The sequence below is a fragment of the Natator depressus genome, chromosome 2 (genome assembly GCF_965152275.1).
Source record: "Natator depressus isolate rNatDep1 chromosome 2, rNatDep2.hap1, whole genome shotgun sequence".
NCBI lineage: Eukaryota > Metazoa > Chordata > Testudines > Cheloniidae > Natator > Natator depressus.
Window position 1 is genome coordinate 216,274,013 of NC_134235.1, and position 20,192 is coordinate 216,294,204.

At 40.2% G+C, this 20,192-nt stretch overlaps 1 protein-coding gene across 7 annotated transcripts in view; it reads right to left on the minus strand.

Annotated features, from left to right (window-relative positions):
- Positions 1-20,192, minus strand: part of DYNC1I1 (dynein cytoplasmic 1 intermediate chain 1) — a 255,231-nt gene that overhangs the window by 186,636 nt on the left and 48,403 nt on the right. For 4 of the 7 annotated variants that reach the window (XM_074945884.1, XM_074945882.1, XM_074945880.1 and 1 more), the window contains exons 5-6: positions 15,381-15,440; positions 11,304-11,419 (exon numbers count right to left, since the gene is read on the minus strand). In XM_074945884.1, coding sequence (XP_074801985.1) covers positions 11,304-11,419; positions 15,381-15,440 — 176 coding nt within the window. The remainder of the gene's footprint in view (positions 1-11,303; positions 11,420-15,380; positions 15,441-20,192) is intronic. The other 3 variants (XM_074945881.1, XM_074945885.1, XM_074945883.1) reach the window with 1 other exon arrangement.

Sequence of the window (20,192 nt, forward strand, 5' to 3'; positions counted from 1 at the left end):
TTACTCCCCCCAGGACAAACTGGTCTAGTTCTTTGGTGCCGGAGGGGGTCAGCTTCCTGTGCAGCCCTGAACAGGGATCATCCATTAGGATCAGGTGGGAACTGCCAGGAGCGTGGGCACGGATAGACATTCCTTGATCATTCCTGTTTCCATCTGCAATAACTTTGAAGAAGTATCCTAGTTATGTAGGGAATGTTCCCTATGCAACAGTCTACCCTCAAGGAAGCCAAAGCCTCAAGATTAGATTAAAGCTGACATGCCTCTCTGTTCTGTGTTAACCATACCATATACTGTACCTACCATTCACCTTGGACGAGGAGGAGGAGATGGAGACAGGATGGGCTGGGGCTGGCTTGGGTGCAGGTGTGAGGGATGCATGTTGTCCACCTCCACCCCTCCAGAGAATTACTAGGAAAGATACAATAGCCTAGGGCTGCATTATCTTTTCTGTTGAGGATACTGCCTTGTCGTCTGCGGGGACCACCAGAGCTAGGAGGTAGTATGGAGGCACCAGGCCTCCATGCAGAGAGCCCTGGTCTTCAACAGATCACCCCCAGATCGTGCTAGGTTTGCAGACAGTCCTTATAACCTTTTCTGAGGGAGTCAAACCATTCACCACCCCTGCTGTTCTCCCACAATGGAACAATCAGGAATGAACTCTGTGAAGAGATCTTTGCAGAGCTACCCTCCCCCAGACTTCCTACTGTGGGTTTTACTGTGACAGTAGACGATCCAGGCCAACCATCTGTCTATTAAACCAGTGCTCAGCAGGCAATTTCCTGAGATTTACTGATACTTCATAAATTCTCCAATCTATTGAAAGCAGTTTAGAATCAAGAGAGCTGTCTGCTCAGTATCATTGTGAGCCTATGAAAAACTTTCCTCTAGTTTCCACGATATGCTATGCATCCGATGAAGTGAGCTGTAGCTCACGAAAGCTCATGCTCAAATAAACTGGTTAGTCTCTAAGGTGCCACAAGTACTCCTTTTCTTTTTTCTTTTTCCTCCAGAAGTCCCCACTTTCACCACCTTCGCACCCAGAGGATACTGCCGTGATAACTGATAAACACACAGGTCGACAATGCATATAGCAGGCTAACACTTCCTTCTCCATTAGCCAAATGAAGCAAGGTTTTCTTACCGAAACTATAACTTTCAGGGGAGTTTTACGCCCCCAGCCTCTTCCCTCCAAACCCAGAGATCCATACCCATCTCCTATGCTCCTACACTTCTTTAGTTTGCCATCCAAAGGAAATAGTTACTTCAATGCCAAATGTGCCATTCTGTGCGCCAAAACTGACAGCCAACTATTTCCAAAGCCAGGCCATTGTCCTAACTCTTAACCACAGAAATATCTACACAAATACAGGCTAAACATTCATGATAGTTAATAACTAGCTATTCATTTAATACAACCTGTGCTGTAGTGATAACAATCATCCATAGACCAACTGTGACTGGTAATCTAGTTGATGTAGGTGGCTTTAACAGAAGCAAAAATTAATTGTTTCTGAAACTCTCAGAATGTATTAGTCATAGTTTAACTCAGGGGATTAACAGCAAGTGTGGTTTACTGCAATTTCCACTGTACACATACATTTAGGGTATGATCACAAATCCTGTTGGGTTATTGCAACAGCATTGACAACTCATTTTTTCATGTGGTCCAACCTTAAGGTTGTAGCTGAGGGTCTCTTCTCTATAAACCAGTGTTCCATGTAATTATATTCCCTTTTTCCATATCACAAATAGGAACATAGTTTCTGGGGCTTTATTCTTATTATTTTGCACAATCATAAGTTCTGGTGAAGAATTTTTCTAGTTAAATAAAAGTTCTCTCTGTAGAGCTCCCAATTTTTTCTATCTGCGTTTCAAAATAACTGCACCAAACAACCATTTTTTCTGAAAACAGAATACATCATTCTTACAGATCAAGTGTCATTTTATTATTATACCACCAGAGGGTACTGTTCATATGCTTTTGAAAGGTATTTTTATGAATAATTAAAAAATAACTTGGGATATCAAGGGATGGGGATGCAATCGTGACATTCAGTGTCAACAAATCTTTTACTACAGTTCATCAAGTCTAGTACAGTCTGGTACAAAAAGTAATCTTTGTTGATTTGATTAAACAAAGGGGGTTTGAATTTGGATGTTTATGGCTGGGTGAAATAACAACAGCCTCTCATGCTGATACACAAGGGAAAGTGCATTTGTGCTTGACTTTAGTCCCCAAAATGCTGGCATTTTCCAGCAGTGTTTCAGCTGCCCTACAAAGTGCCTCGATGGCTTTGGGGGGAAGCGGTTCATGCCAGCTAGAGACAAAAGGTGCTGACTTAAGGCTGAAGAGTGGGGAAATATAGACGTTTATTGTAAAATGTAGACTTTTTACTGGCAGCTACTGAGATGCTGCAGTTTGATTCTGGTATGGTTTGGTTTAGGGAGAAAAGACAAACAGATTTTTTTTTAGGTTTCAGAGTAACAGCCATGTTAGTCTGTATTCGCAAAAAGAAAAGATTTTCTTTACCCATTTGAATCAAGTAATAGGCACCAATATAAAAACAGTCTGTTGCATAATTAGAACAAAATTAGTGACACCATCAGTATTAATAATAATAATGCCCTATTCCTATAAGCATGACAGCAGAGCTGTTGTTATAAGATTTGTTTCTCTTTCATTTATCTGCTTTATGTAGTGTTTCTTTCCCAACTATGTTTTGCATTTTCAACATTCATTCTTTATTTTCTTATTGTGACTCTTTCAGTAGTGTAATATCCACCTTCCTTGTCTCTTGTTGATCATCTCCATGTCCTTCAGACTCATTTGTTCCCCCTTTCTCAAGCGGTTTTGTGGGTCTTGACATGTCTGTTACATACACTTTGTATCACAGACAAACAGTATGCCAGGTGTCACCATTTTGATGAGGAGTCTAAGCATATGTGGTGTTTTTCTTAAAGCCCTAGATCCTGAAATCATGTGACTATACCAGAATCCCTGCTACTGTTAAAAAAAAAAAAGTACATTTTGAGCCCTCATAGTTACAGAGAAAAGCTTTAAAACATGCCCCCTAAAGGATCAAAACCAGAAGACAAAAATAACTCTCGAGGAATTATTTTTTAAAAATCTTACTCTTTTTAGGCCAATCTCATGCTTTTGGGGGCCTGACTCTTGATTTTTTTTAAGTCCTGCAGTCAGCAATCCTGACCTTGGGGTGGTCCCCTGATTCATTTTTTAAAACATATTACTTTCAGTAACATTACTTTGGAGAATTACAACAGCCAAGAAATACAAAATATCCTATCCACCTGTGAGCCTTCACAGTAGGTTGGCCACTTTATTTGGTCCGCTTCAAAACTGAATGAAATGGTTATTTCTTTCTCTTTCCTAAATAGCCCATATTAACATTAGGAATATATTACGATAGCTAGATGGAGCCCAAAGCTTCTTTGATGTAACTCCACTGAAGTCAAAAGAGTTGGATTCCTTGGCTGAGTTTGGCACAATCCTTATAATTTAGGAATAGGTCATTCTGTTTATAGCAGGAGAATAATATCTTCTTGTATAAAAACAAGGTATCAAGAGAAGATCAGAAAATCTTTTGTGCCAAAAGTTCAGATTTCCCTCCCCTATATAAGGAGCTTATTTTTCAGTAAGAGTCTTCAGACCCAGGTACCTATTATAAGTAGCCTAACAAGCCTGAAAAACTGCACAAGCTTAATATCTCCAATAAGAGAGTAGATTCCACTAGCATCATAGAAGAGGAATAAACATAACTTGTAGAATTTACTTCTGGTTAAAAGAGAGAGAGAACAAAGTACTAGAAAGGGCAGATACTTCTCCTGTCTGCGTTATAGTGTTGATGGTGCTCCATTCACACACATACACCCGTCAAAGGTAGTGCAGACATGCAGACACCTGCACCATTGGGAGCAGCTGCACTTTAGTGGGAGATTCATCCCTGGCAGAGATCAGGCACTACTGCCTTTTCCTCGGTGTGCCACCTGGTAAGGGCAAGCTCTGAATTACTTCTGGGGATGCAGTCATTGGTGAAGGCTACTTCAGAATGCTACTTATGAGAATATGGATGACCCAGTGCAATGGAACAATTTAAGTTTCTTTCTCTATTGCTTGCAATCTCTTCTCTAAGGAGAATTCCTGCCATCAAAAGCTCCCTAAGATAAAAGCTGGCATTACTCAGGTCTGAATCAAGCCCAACATGCTTTTCATGGAAATGTAGGATGTGAAGGTAAGATATCTCTGAATATGTTCAAAGGCCAATTATGACTTAACAAGGAGGAGGGAACCCTGTCTTTCTTAGACTCCAAACCCAGGATCTAGATTTTTTGAAGTCATCCACTTCTGGGAAGGAAAGAAAAGAAAGGGTGGATGCTTACTCTGACCTAAACAAAGCAAGTAAATTAGGTACTTGTGCTCAAAAGGTGGAAAGGGTACATACACACATCCTCCAAAATAACAGAGTGGGTGGGAGACATAATATATTATTATTCCCCTCAAATAAAGAGAATTACCTGCTCTTAAAAGGAAAGGTAATCTATTTTTAAGTAGGGAAGAATAATGTCATTATTTCTTTTAAAATCAGGAGATACCTTTTCAGTAGCAGAGGAGCTGAGACTCTAGCATTGACAGTAGCTAAAACTCAGACATCAAGCGGTACTTATCAATATGAATTTTTCCTCTACTGGTTTATAAAGGTCCTGACTCCAGGCCAGTGGGGAGCAGCTACTACTGGGGATAAGTCTATATCCCTCAGTGCTCTAGATGCAGCAACCTCTCTGAGAGAAGAGACTCCAGACTGATATTTCTAAACCTGAGTTTCTCATGTGTCCCTTTCTGACTAAAAAAATATAAAGCTCTGTTGATAGAAAGTCTGGTCCTGACACCTAATTTGTAACAGCTGCAGGTCTCTGAAAAAGAGATTTTTTAAAATTCCTCACTTAGATGAAGTAACTATCAACCCCGTTGTAGGGTTTATTGATTGTCTTTTTCCAACTGGAAAAGAGGGTTGGGACAGTCTGCTTCTGAAATCCTGCATTTTGCAAGGATTCTAGTGGCCAAGATATACATCTTACAAGTCTGACTGTCAAAATATCATGTAAATAAATAAGCACTGTTACTCTGAGCCATTAGGAACTGAATAACTGGCTCAATCATGGCAAGCTACCTTGGGACAATGAAAAGGCCAAACGTTCTCACTCACAACTGGTAAAACAATCTCTCAAGAAACTATCGGGAATATTTTGTTGTTTGGCACTAAGGGAACATTGTAGATTTTTCTTTTGGTCTGTTTCTACAAGACAATCTCCTCTGTTCATTGTTACTTTAAATCTTTCAGACAGACAATATGGAAAGACTCAGCCTTCATAAAGAGATTTAGGAGATTGGAATGTAAACCTGGAAGGTAAATTCCCAGCACACTAAGGGACCAGGAATATGGAACCTATTTATCCCTTGGTGAGTCCAACTAATTACCACTTCAAAAGTCTAAGCCGCTCTTTCCTGGATCTCCTTCTCTACAGGAAGGCTGGTATTTATTTCGAATTTTACTTGTGAAAGGGGAATCCCTTGCAGCTGACTAGAAATGAAGAATAGTTTCAACATATTTCATCCATTTTAGAGCAGACGTTGGGGGGGAATATTCTTTCCCGTGTTTAAATATTGAACCTTGTTCTTCCTGTTTTTGTTTCTTTGAACGTGACCACAGAGGCTGGAGGATTATCAACCAATAACAAAAATGCTTTTTTCTGCCAGAACTCTGTATTGGGGTTGTCTCACCTTGTGATGGACCAGCAGAAGTAGAGATGAGGAGCATACAGTGAACTTTAATTCTTCACCTTGCTAGGTTTGGTGTGACCATGAACTTCTATGTCTTTCCTCTACCTCCTCACTATAACTTTGACTTTGAAGGTCAGAATTAGCCAAGCACAGAAAGACCTGGTATTTAGGAAGGGCTCTGTCAGTGCAGGCTATTTGGAGCATCCAGTTCACCCTGACATTGTTTGCCTAGTAATGCTTTTGACCTGCCATATATCCCAACATGGCAACCAATATAGTTCTCACATTGAGCTTCTCTTCAGACAGAGTATCCCATTGACTAGTCCTTGCTCAAGTGTGAGGCAGTCTAAACCTATCTTCAGGGCCTCCACTGCATATGCTATCTTCCCCTAGTTTGCAACCAATGGGCAGGATTTTGGTCTTAGTTGTACTGATGTAATTAGAAGTAACTCCACTGAGGTGAAGGGAATCACTCTTGATTTGCACTGGTGTAAATCAGGTCAGAATCTGGCCCAGTACATGGCTTTGTTCTTCCAGTTTGGAGTTTTATCATCTACGCATTATTAACATTTATTTTCCTGGCTATATGTAGTTGAACAAAGATTCTCCTAAATTGGATCCAGATTTGTTCACTTCACATTTTTCACTTGAGATGTTTAATATCAGATAATGAAATGGCAGGCCTCCCTTACCAGTTCCCCACTAATTTTCCCTGGAAAGGTAAGGGGTTGTCATCTTTAAAGGGATGTCATCTTTAAAGGGATAACTCACCCAGGCAAGGCATTCTGCTAACGATCGGAGGATTTAGTAGTAAAGGAGATCTTTATCACCCACTTCTTCATACAGATGGATAGAGGCAAGCACTTCAGTTCAGGCTATTAGAAAAGACAGTTCAGTGGGTGTGACAGCCTGGGCCATTGCACTGGGAGAAGTACTCATATTAATGAATGTCTTTAGCATCTCCTAGCTACAGGTAAAGAAATTGCCTCAGGAAGGAAGGACATCCTCACCTTATCTAGCACTGACCTTTTGACATGATCCAGAGATGAGGTGGATACAGACCTGAAGTCCATGAAGTAGTCTCTGCCTCTGTGACAAACCTGACTTCTCCAGTGACCAGGTATCAAATAAATGAGGAGAGCCTGAGCCAAAGTTGAATCTGAAAAAGCCTCCTGAAGCATTCACTTCTTCCATCTCTTCCAGAAAATCTGATTGGCAGGCAGAACCATCAGAAGATGCTGCTCACGAGGCTGTGTCTGAAGGGAGTGAGGACTCATCCACACAATTGCACACTTCTGGCACTGAGTGTTGGGAATAATTTTCCTAATAAGTTTAATAAGGTTTACCATGACTCAGTTTCCACACAGGCATATCTTTATTAGTCCAAAGGCCACTTGGTGTTGGTTACATCCAAAATACAAAAAGAAAAGGAGTACTTGTGGCACCTTAGAGACTAACCAATTTATTTGAGCATAAACTTTCGTGAGCTACAGCTCATTTCATCGGAGTACTTGTGGCACCTTAGAGACTAACCAATTTATTTGAGCATAAGCTTTCATAGCTCACGATTTAAATAGCTGAAATCATGAAATTTATTATTTTAAAAATCCTCTGACTGTGAAATCGACCAAAATGGACTGTGAATTTGGTTGGGCCCTATATATAAGGATCAAGAAGATTGCAAATGCGTGAATCAATAAGTTTGCCTAAATGTAAGCATGTAGGTAGGAACAATGCTTCCTCAGCTCTCGTCCCCTAACGCCCCTACTCTACTTGCGCTATATTGATGACATCTTCATCATCTGGACCCATGGAAAAGAAGCCCTTGAGGAATTCCACCATGATTTCAACAATTTCCATCCCACCATCAACCTCAGCCTGGTCCAGTCCACACAAGAGATCCACTTCCTGGACACTACAGTGCTAATAAACAATGGTCACATAGACACCACCCTATACCGGAAACCTATTCCTACCTACATGCTTCCAGCTTTCACCCTGACCACACCACACGATCCATCGTCTACAGCCAAGCTCTGCGATACAACCGCATTTGCTCCAACCCCTCAGACAGAGACAAACACCTACAAGATCTCTATCAAGCATTCTTACAACTACAATACCCACCTGCAGAAGTGAAGAAACAGATTGATAGAGCCAGAAGAGTTCCCAGAAGTCACCTACTACAGGACAGGCCTTACAAAGAAAATAACAGAACGCCACTAGCCGTCACCTTCAGCCCCCAACTAAAACCCCTCCAACGCATTATTAAGGATCTACAACCTATCCTGAAGGATGACCCAACTCTCTCACAAATCTTGGGAGACAGGCCAGTCCTTGCCTACAGACAGCCCCCCAACCTGAAGCGAATACTCACCAACAACCACATACCACACAACAGAACCACTAACCCAGGAACCTATCCTTGCAACAAAGCCCGTTGCCAACTGTGCCCACATATCTATTCAGGGGACACCATCACAGGGCCTAATAACATCAGCCACACTATCAGAGGCTCGTTCACCTGCACATCCACCAATGTGATATATGCCATCATGTGCCAGCAATGCCCCTCTGCCATGTACATTGGTCAAACTGGACAGTCTCTACGTAAAAGAATAAATGGACACAAATCAGATGTCAAGAATTATAACATTCATAAGCCAGTCGGAGAACACTTCAATCTCTCTGGTCACGCAATCAGAGACATGAAGGTCGCTATCTTACAACAAAAAAATTTCAAATCCAGAGTCCAGCGAGAAACTGCTGAATTGGAATTCATTTGCAAATTGGATACTATTAATTTAGGCTTAAATAGAGACTGGGAGTGGCTAAGTCATTATGCAAGGTAGCCTATTTCTCCTTGTTTTTTCCAACCCCCCCCCCGGCCTTCTGGTTAAACTTGGATTTATGCTGGAAGTGGCCCACCTTGATTGTCATGCACATTGTGGGGAGAGTGGTCAGTTTGGATGAGCTATTGCCAGCAGGAGAGTGAGTTTGTGGGGGGGGGGGGTTAAAAAACCTGGATTTGTGCTGGAAATGGCCCACCTTGATTTTCACGCACGTTGTAAGGAGAGTGGTCACTTTGGATAGGCTATTACCAGCAGGAGAGTGAGTTTGTGTGTGTATGGGGGTGGGGGGGTGAGAAAACCTGTATTTGTGCTGGAAATGGCCCACCTTGATTTTCATGCACGTTGTAAGGAGAGTTTGTGTGTGTGGTTTTTGGAGGGGGGTGAGGGGGTGAGAGAACCTGGATTCCTGCAGGAAATGGCCCACCTTGATTATCATACACATTGTGAAGAGAGTGCTCACTTTGGATGGGCTATTACCAGCAAGAGAGTGAGTTTGTCTGTGGGGGGGCGGAGGGTGAGAAAACCTGGATTTGTGCTGGAAATGGCCCATCTTGATGATCACTTTAGATAAGCTATTACCAGCAGGAGAGTGGGGTGGGAGGAGGTATTGTTTCATGGTGTCTGTGTATATAATAATGTATTCTGCAATTTCCACAGTATGCATCCGATGAAGTGAGCTGTAGCTCACGAAAGCTCGTGCTCAAATAAATTGGTTAGTCTCTAAGGTGCCACAAGTACTCCTTTTCTTTTTGCGAATACAGACTAACACGGCTGTTACTCTGAAACTTAAAGGGACAGCAGATAACCCAGTTGTAAAAAAAACAAGCAGGAGTATTTCCAATATATAAATATGTATCTCTTCAGGCAATAACTTACATTTAGGCAAACTTATTGATTCACCCATTGCAATCTTCTTGATCCTTATATATAGGGCCCAACCAAATTCACAGTCCATTTTGGTCAATTTCACAGTCAGAGGATTTTTAAAATAATAAATTTCATGATTTCAGCTATTTAAATCTGAAATTTCACATGTTGCAATTGTAGGGGTCCTGACCCATAAAGTGGTTGTGGAGGGGGGTCACAAGGTTATTGTAAGATGGGTTGCAGTACTGCTACCCTTCCTTCTGCGCTGCTGCCCGTGGCGGTGCTGCCTGCAGAGCTGAGCAGCTGGAGAGCGGAGCCTGCTGGCCGGGAGCCCAGCTCTGAAGGCAGAGTCGCTACCAGCATCAGCAAAGAAGTAAGCATGGCATTGTATAGTATTGCCACCCTTACTTCTGTGCTGCTGCCTTCAGAGCTGGGCAACTGGCCAACAGCCGCCACTCTCCGGCTGCCCAGCTCTGAAGGCAGCGCAAAAATAAAGGTGGCAATACCATGACCCCTTAAAATAACCTTGTGACACCCCCCCTGCTATTCCCTTTTGGGTCAGGACCCCCAATTTGAGAAACGCTGGTCTCCATGAAATCTGTATAGTATAGGGTAAAATCACACAAAAGAACAGATTTCACGGTCAATGACGTGTTTTTCATGACCGTGAATTTGGTAGGGCCCTACTTATATGTTATTCTTATTCTAGTTGGGAGGATCAAGATTATTTTCTGTAGTACAGCACCCAGTTATCCTTTGAACACTTCCTGTTCATTCATATGCCCTAATTGTAACATGTGCCTCAGATATTGCTCTAATTCTTATGATGACCTTTCCAGGGTGTGCTTAGTGTGTTATACTTTAGTTTTCCTCTACCTTTTCTGTACAGGGTGACAAATGACAAATACAATATTTAAGAAAAAGGCACATATTGCACCAGGCTATTATTTAACTGGAACGAGATTAAATTAGAATCAATATACACCAGCCATGGGCATAGTTTTGGGGGACCACAGGGAGCCTCAGGCAGGCACAGAACTTGCCTTGCCACGTGGCCCCATTGGCCTGACTGCAGCTGCCCAAGGCCCCAAATATAGAAGTCAAACTATGCCTATGACACCAGCACAGCGCAATGAAGGCAAATATATGTATTAAGTAACCTAAGCTAATGGTCAGATCAGTACTAGAATGCCAAGTATTCATTTTATATCTTTATTGATGACAAAACTGAACATAACAAACAGCAACTCTGTGTATACAGACATTAGGGTTGTCAGCAGGGATAGAACCCAGGACTGTCAACACCAAAAGTGACAAGACCCCATTCCTTGAACAGCTGTAAGCTGCAGGTTCTAATCTTGCTGGGGCCATCCACTAGAAAAGATATCATCACAATAAGCCATGTTATTAAAGTAACATTCAAATATTGCCTTTTTATAGAACCTTAGGAATTAATACACTTCCCTGAGAAAGCAAGAAAACAGCATGAAGCAATCTCTTAACTAGATACATAATGATTTCTTTGAAAATATGCCCTCATGATATGCCCTCATGTCAGAACACTCTTTTTTGTAAGGCTGTTGTACTTTAATTCCACCTGTATTTAAACTTATTATTATAATTACTCTCAATGACAACCCTTTATCACACAAACAGGAAATGTGTGATAAATAGAAATATCACCATTCTCCCTCATTTAAAAAAACCCCTCAGACAAACCAGCTTATATTATTTTTATCCATGCTACAAAATATTCTTGACAAATTTGGAAATAGGAACTATTTTACCTTCAGACTGATGTGTAGCAAGAGGCGTCTGAGTCTCCTTGGAGTAGGACACCACTTCCCGAGGTAAGAAATCAACCTGGGTAATCTTTGACACACCTAGCTTGTGCAGTCTCCGTCTAAGATTTAATGTGAGATCAGAAGGTTAGTCAAGTAAGGATATAGCACTGTTACATTAAAATACCGCAGTGAGCTTTCACACACAGGATGACAAAATTTTAGTGTCTGCTAAAATGAAAACTAATAAACTAAGTATGGTTAGTTTATTGGGAAGCATCTAATAAAACACACTGACTTTGCACTGAAGGAAATTAACCTGAGAACTACTATCCAAAATAGAATTAAAGTTAATAAACTGTGCGCTACATATTTCTGGCTTTTTTGGGCTAGAGTTCATGTTGTGGGGATGAGATGTAATAGGGAGGGCAAGAAATGTTGTAATGTAAAAGTAAACCAGTATCATATGGATGACAGCTAGTTTGCTCTCCAGCTACTGCTGCATCAGCTATATGTATTTTTTTTCTGATTCGTCTGACTCGCAAAGTGTAATTGTGCTAAATACAATTAGATTCACTAGGTAACCAGTATGAATCCATCATATCAAGTAACAATCCACTAGAGCAATAGCTGTTACACCTTGTGATTCATTTTTACAAGAGAATTAATGAGCCCGCCTGATGCCAGTTTTCAAGGATGTGCCTCTGCTGATGTGAAGAAAAGCAATTCATGTTTTAAAACCCTACATGGAAACCTAGAAACTTCTGCTACCTGAGATACATTGTGGGGATCTGTAACACCTACCAAAAGTTTACTCTCATGCTGCTTATCTGCAACAACTTTGACTAAATGTGGTGAGGATTCAAACTTTAAAAATTAACGTTAAATGTCATGTACTCTTCCTTTTCCTACCATCACTGATTTGAAATCTACATTGTTTATATGATTAAATAGACCTCTCCTTTGTAGTCACCTCCTATCTAGGCCTATGATTTCTTTACTGAAATCCCGAGGAGTTCTTCACTCATATAACTTCTCTATTGTGGTCTCAATTGAGTATTGGTGCCATGCTAATTTGTGCTTCTAAAATAGTAGGCCCTGTGTGTTACCTTTATAGACTCCCATTCAATACTAAAGATAATACTGTATCAGTTCACTCAATAACTCTTTGCAGGAGTGAAAGTCTGACTTGAGACTTGGTCAACTGCTTTGCAGACTGATAGTCTGCACATGAGTTAAAGTCCATTTTAGAGAACTACACTGAAAGAACATGTTGCATTTTTAATCTCAAACATGTCTAATTTAGGCATTGTTTACGGATCCATAGCTAACTAGTGTCTTGCACAGATAATCACCTCTTATGTCAGATGGTGTTTCTTCATCTAAAAAGTGTGTGGCCTCATAGCACACCTTTTGGCTACATGAATCAGCCAACAAAGATGCTTGTATAACCAAAAGCTGGTCTAGCCCTTGATCACAAATACATGACCTCCATTCAGGACCTGAGCTCCACAGCTATAAGCTAAAACGTCCTATTCCAGAACTCAAGCTTCCTGTAAGGCAGCACATACATCTGCCATCAACCATGTCACCTTCCCATTCACATGCATCTTTCCTTTTAGATGCTCTTAAGCCCTTTGAGTCTACAGCCCGCTGAGTGTTTCTGGATTTGCAGAATCTTTAAGGGATATATTTTCAAAGCTGTTCATAGGGTCTTAATCATGGAATGTCACTAGGGACTGAGCAGCTAAATCTCCAGTCTTTTACATCAAAAAAAAAATATCCCTATGTCTGTAGAAACCAGAAGAGATACAACTCCACTACAGGCATTTTAGCCATAAGAACAATTTGTATGCAATCTACAGAATTTATTGTGTATCATTATTTTTCAAATGTCCGTATCGTCAGAGGAGGCCCCGTTTCTCCTGGTAAAACTGTCCTTGTGGAGAATGGCTGCTATTTAGAAATGGACAGAACTCATCACGCATTGGAGAACATGTGCCTGTGGTACACCCAGCCTTGCTATGAATTCACTCTCCTGATCCTTTATTCCTTCCTTGCACTGTCAGTGCATGCATGAGAGAAAGCTCCTGGCTGTCATGATGCTTATCCATATATGTGCCATTTTTGCCCCTGCTCCTTGCTTTTTCCTTTTAAAAGGAAGGAAACTTGGGTGACTTTGATGCGTGGGGATGCTCACCTTCCAACCCACATTGCTGGGAATGGATGCTAGGATTTCTATCAGGATTCTTTATGTGAATACACTTTGAAAATTCCATTTTTTGTACATTTTCCAGGTAGTACTGTAGGAGTTGGCTACATCTGAAGCCACACCTCCCATCACAACTGGCCACTGAAAAGGAGGAGGACAAAAGCTGTCTAACAGTTCTGGGGTGGAAGAGTAACATTGATGAACCCTACCCCAGCACTTCTGTCTGTAGTGCAGGGAAGTGGGAGGATGTCTGCTACAGTGCTGCTATTCTGATATTTTTTTCTTCTTCTTTTCCTGCTATGAATAGTCCAGTGCCTGACTAGATTACTGCTAATAGCTGTGCCAAGCACCAAGGAAAGTGAAATTGGCATGGTCTTTAACATTTGCATTATGACCAACTGGATTCTGAATAGCAGCTGTGAAATTTACCAGAATCTTGTCAATTTCAATCTGCTGTCAATGTGAAAACTATGAGTAGCAGCATAGTCACTAGAAATATCTACCTGTAGACTCACAAAAATAGTACTATATAAGTTCACATTTAAAAGATTAGCTTCTGAAACATCAGGGCTGGAAAATTTTATTTAAACAAAAGCTTAAACGTTGCACAAATTGATGGATTTCCTCTCAACAGGAAAAGTTTCCTTACCACCAGTGCAAGAGGATTTTCAAGCCTATATTTTGTGGCATATTTTTCCCTCTCATTTTATTTCTTCATTCATAACCTCAAACTCGTATTAACTCTCACAATATAAACAAAGAAAAACAATTTTCACACCTTGAGACGCATTGGCAGGAAATGATTGGGTAGCTTAGCCTCTGATTCTTGTGCTACCGTATTTCCCGCACTGGCCAAACTATTTGTGATAGTTAACTTTTGTGATCACATGGATGATATCCAAATCAAGATCATCACCAAGCCATAGTTTCACTTTGAACTTCAGTTCCATCTCCAGTGTGATGCTAACATTAGGGGAATCAGGAGATATTTGGAGTTTCATGTGTCATTGGCCAAAACTGATTTCTGCTGATTGGTCCATTATAAAAATACTTCATAATATGGATTTCGCTATTGTACAACAATAATATGGATTTCACTATTGTACAGACACCTTTCATACTAAATAAATTTGACCCTTTTAAAAAAATATATACCAGTCACTCAGTGGTAGTGGTTAGTTTCAGTTACTCAAAGCAGTTAACTTTTTCCACAAGTACATGGCAAAAGTACCCCAAGCTAGAAAAAGTATTAATTTCAGCCTAATTATAAGTAAACAAACCTTAACTGACATAGACTCAATTAAAAAGCAAAATGACTCTGGGGCTGTGAAAGTGATAGTTTTATTTGCTAAGGGTACAAATATAATTGTTCACATTATTAACTCTTAAGGAAGGAGAAGGTGTGATTATTACTGCATAAGGAAAACAACTTTAACTTTAACTATGGTAAAGATGGGGATAGGGGAGCATCCTGTGAGTAATTCAGTATGAAAAGTCAGAATTAACAAACACTAACTAGACATTGGTATAATTAACTGCATGTATTACATTTTCAATTAAAGTGCCACTATTTATAACATTTCATCCATAATGAAATGGTAATGTTTGTTATTGTTCTCGGACAGCAGAAATTGCAGGTCATCTTTTTATAGGCTTTTTTTCCTGTTTCCTCATTAAAAAAATGTCTCTGCCAAAGCTTAATATCACTGGTGAAACTAACAAAAGAAAACTTAAATTATGGTACTTTAGATTCACCAAAACAATAATAAAAATAAATTAAACCCACACAAAAGCAGCTCAATTGGGAAGCATTTTCAACATAACTCTTGCAAAGAAATAATAAAACAAATAACAAAAGAGCTGACATATACCCAAGTTCAGAGTCAGACTGGAGCTGCAGCACTGAGGGGTCTGTGTCCCACTGCAGGGTCCTAAGGGAGTTATCAGCCGTGCAGCACAAAGGAAAAAAAGAACACAGAGAATTAACTGAAAGATGAAAAAAAGCTCATCTCATTGATTACATGCTGTATACAGTATATACACAGGACACACCTCAAAGTACAACTGAGAGCCACAATTAATGTCAAACAAGGTTTGATGCTAGACTACAAGAGCAGGTAATTTATTAAAATTACATGGAACTGGAGTACATTGTACTAGTAAACAAAGGAAAGAGACTTCAGTCTGAGGCTTTCTTTTCAAAATTTACATAATAAAAATGTGTAATTTGGATCTCTAAACAATTTACAGACTCACTAGTTGTTCCCTGTGTACTCACAATAAGCTGTAAGATTTGCAGTAGGCGTTTATTAGAGGTTACAATGATGGGATGTATGACGTGATGTACTTGAACTCTCCCCATGAAACCTCACTGAATAATTTAGCCCTTAATATGCCTTCTGAAACTGACAATAAACCATTATATACAAGTTAAAGTCTTTTTTGTGATGTCATGGATCACAAATTATAATGTTTAATATTTTGTGGGACAAGGTAAACAAACAAGTATTTTTTTCACCGTATAAGAATCCATCCTGACTTTTTAAAAAAAGTTATTTCAATATAATTACCTGCCACTGATTTTTCTTCACGATGGAAGCACTGTGCTATCAAAGAATAGATGATCCAGCCACGCAGCCTTAGCTGAAGATTTCATAATGTAGCACAATGAAACTTTCCATCTGAGGAGGTCAGATTACTTTACAAGCCCTAGTAAGACTCTCTGAATTCTTATGAAGTGGTGTAATCCCCCAATTTATAAATGAAGGAATTGATACGCCAAGAGGTTCAGGCCAAAACTTTCAAAAGTGGCCACTCATTCCAGGTATCTTGATTTTTGGCTTCCCAATTGGAGATGCCTCTTAAAAACGTTGGCCCACGTAACTTGCCCGTCTGTGGCGGAGGCAGGCAGAGAACCCAAGTCTCCCTAACTCCCTTTCCTGTGATTTAAGCATTAGACTATCCATGGTCTTCATTAGCAGATGTTAAAACAAAGTGAAACCTCCTTCTCCTTCACAAAAACAACTAACTTATCTGATGTCACACATCATGACAGCCCCTAAATTGGTGAGCTCCCCACCTTTTTGATCCAACCCTATTTATTTCAATTCAGATTTCAAAGGTGTACACAAAATATTCTTTTACCATGTTTACCCAGTACAAATCATATAATCCAATGCAGATTTTTGCACAGTACCTACTACAAAATGGCAACCTCTGCTCATGTATAATCTGAAGAAACTGCCTCAATCCATATAAATGCTGCAACCTACTATACTTGATAAGCTCATCACTCTGATGCCAATGTCAACTCACTCTCTGGGGAGGTGAGCAAGGTCATGTGGCTGTACTCTGACATGTCAAAATGAAAAAGAATCAATCAATCTCATACCCATAAACATGTACAAACAATGAAGAATTAAAACAAGAAGATATATAGATTTGGTATGATGCAAGGGCATTCGCTCCCATTAGCTGTAATGGGAGATGTGCAGCACAGAAAATGTTGTCCAGAGATTTTGTGATGTGTCTCAGAATTATTCTAGGAGACTTCTCTAGAGCAGGAGTCTATCTTGTCTGCCTAAGCTAGGATGTTGTAAAACAGGCAGAGAAGAATCAAGACATTAGTGAAGAGTGGAATTTGTCTCTGCAATGCAGGTAAAGAGTTGAATGTCTGATGGTAGGGAAAAATCTCAGTGCCTAATGCACTACAGAGATTGCTAAGAAACACAAACCATCTGTGTTAAAATGACCCCTGAAATGCTGCCAAGGGCAGTAACACATAGTGTGATTTCATGAGTAAGTGCCAATTTTTAATGTTATGGCTACCTTGGGGCCACTTATATTTGCACACCCATGTTTTCCAAACACTTAGGAAAAAGATATATGTAGCTTGTTTGAGTCAGATATTCCCTCTTTTCGCCATCTACTTTCAGACCTGTCAAATTTCCCAAGAGACAACCAATATTCCATTAGGGAGAATTCCATTACAGTGTGATTAAAATGAGAGCTTAGCAACAGAATGCTCAAGGGCTATACTAGGTCTGTTCAAATTAACACCAGGTCAGAAGTAATTGTGAACTGTTACCATCTAATAGCCATTTGGTGTCTTGAAGGAAGTAAGTTCTGAGCTCTCCATCCAGCTAGGAGCTGGACAGATGTCAAAATCACAAAAGACACGACCACAATTGATACTTATTGGTACAATAGTTGAAAGATCCAACAGAGTGATATCAGCTTTATTGTTATTACAATAACATCTGCAGGCCACAATCAGAGAGCAGGGTCTCATTCCTTACATACAGTACAAACACAGTAAAGACAATTTCTGACATAAACAGTTTACAATCCAGGTTATGAACATGGAGACTCAACCCCCCAATCCTCTTAAATTTCAAGTTCCTTAGACCTCGAACTATGTCACTTTATGTGTATGGGGTACTATGGGACCCTGAACCTGATTTGGGGCCTCTAGACACTAATATAAATGTTTAAAAATAACATTCCACCCTTCCGAGACAAAGACAGCGTTAGCAGTTTTGGGTGGGTATGGAAAACAATTTTTCAACCTCCACTCAAAAATGTAACAGACCTCCATTCACTGCGATCCTACCATTGTGCACAGAACTGGCCACAAGGTTTGAGGGATGGTTAGTAAGATGATTCTTTGGGGCACTTCCAAACTTGAGTCTGCAGGAAGTGGGGCTTCAGGTCACTAATTTCCTGCTCCAGGACAAATAGAGCCTAAATTATTGTGCGTAAAAATTGTGTGTAAAAATTTTCTGTGCACAGGGCCAAAGACAGAACATTTTCCAAGGGACAATATTCCAAATAAGCCAGGGTCTAGAATTGTCCCATGCTACTTCTTGCTACTTGGAGGAATCTCTGAGCATTCTCATGAGTATTAGCATTAAGCCTAATCTTCCTTGGACATCTGTAGGGTAGACCATGAGTGTCCTAAGAGCTCCATGAAAAATCAGTGGCAGCCTTTTAAATCTAGGGCTTGACTTACTTTTTCAGGGTTTTCTTCACAAAGAAAAGGACTAGAAATTATTTCTTCCCTAAATGCAAATTGAAATTAGCCTCGATACTTGTATATGCCCAAAATTGGGGGAAGGGAAAGGACATTGGAGCCTGTAAAATCTGCACTGAGACCAGTTTTGTGCCTAGAAGTGCTGTTTGCAGGTCAGCATGCATCCATTGGAGCAATGCAGGGAGTTAACACTGCTGCTACCACACTGGACCTATTCTGAGGACATAACCCACTAAAGTCCAGTGAGAAACTTTCTAACAATTCTAATGGAGTCTGGATCAGATCCATGACATTTCCATTTTCAAGGCACTTTTCACCAAGTTTAGTCACAAAAAAACATTTAAATGGAAAAAAATGAAGTCTCAATTCATATTTTCACTGTATTTACATTAAAAATAGCCAACATGAGTGGAATGCAACTGAAATCAGAACAAGGCCCACAACATATATTCTCCTTAAGACTATTGAAAGTCTGAAACTATAAAATGGAGAGGTCATTTTTTGCAGAATTATTTTAATACTGATTTATTTGTCCGGCAATATTTGGTTTCAGAATCATTCTACTCTTCTACAGTGTGCATATCTTAGAAGATACAAAAAGCGTGTGGCCAAGGAGTGGTCATTTGACCCCATCATCCAACTTCACCACAAACAATTGGGAAGTTAAGCAGTAACTTACCCATTCTGGCCTGGTGTGTGAAACACCCCTGCAAGGGAACATTCCAGGGGATATAAGTTATTGGGCTCAGTACAAGAGTAACCAGATGAAGTTCTATGGCCTGTGTTATATGGGAGATCTGACTAGATGATCTAATTGTCACTTTTGGCCTTAAAATCTACAAAAATAGATTGCCAGAAACCCACTGTCTGAGAGATGGAGGGGAGTGGGTGAAGTGGGAGCTGGTATGGAAATATGGGGCTTCCTTGCAGATGCCCTTGCTTCCATTGGTCGCCTGAGACCCATTAATTTTGAGCCTTGAATACCTTGTTTCTTCTGTGGGTGAATCAAACACACACACACAAAATGTGGTATTTATAGGAAACTCCACAAATGAGGGCTCAGTGAGTTACAGTTCGAGAGAACAGCTCAGAACTGAGCCAGATCAGGCCATTCCCATCATTCAGAAAGTGCAGACATTATTTTAGTCAGACTGCACTACATTGTTTCAAAGCAGTTGGTTGCATAAGTCTCCCACACAGTGACAAACAATAGCCCCGCTATCAATCTTCCTGTGACATGTTTGCTGAGCAATTTCTGCCCTTGGTTGTTTGTAGGCTAAAAAACAGTGTAGCCATTATCAAATATGAATTGTTCTTCAGCTTTCCTTGAACAAGAAGCTGCATGTAAGGAATGAGGCTTTTTAGATCATGGCTACAACTTAATAGGAAAGGTACAAGTGCGGGTCCAAGTTGGGTTATGCCCAACTAAACTGAACCATTTTCATACTCTTCCAACAGAATTCCACATTTTCATATTCTGCATTTACCTAATAATATGAACCCAATTACTACTCTACATGCATCATGTCTATCTGTCATGAGTGAAATTCAGGACTGCACATTTAGGGTACGTCTACATTGAAATTAGACACCCTTGGCTTGCTCATGCCAGCTGACTTGGGCTCGGGCAAAGGGGCTGTTTAACTGTAGT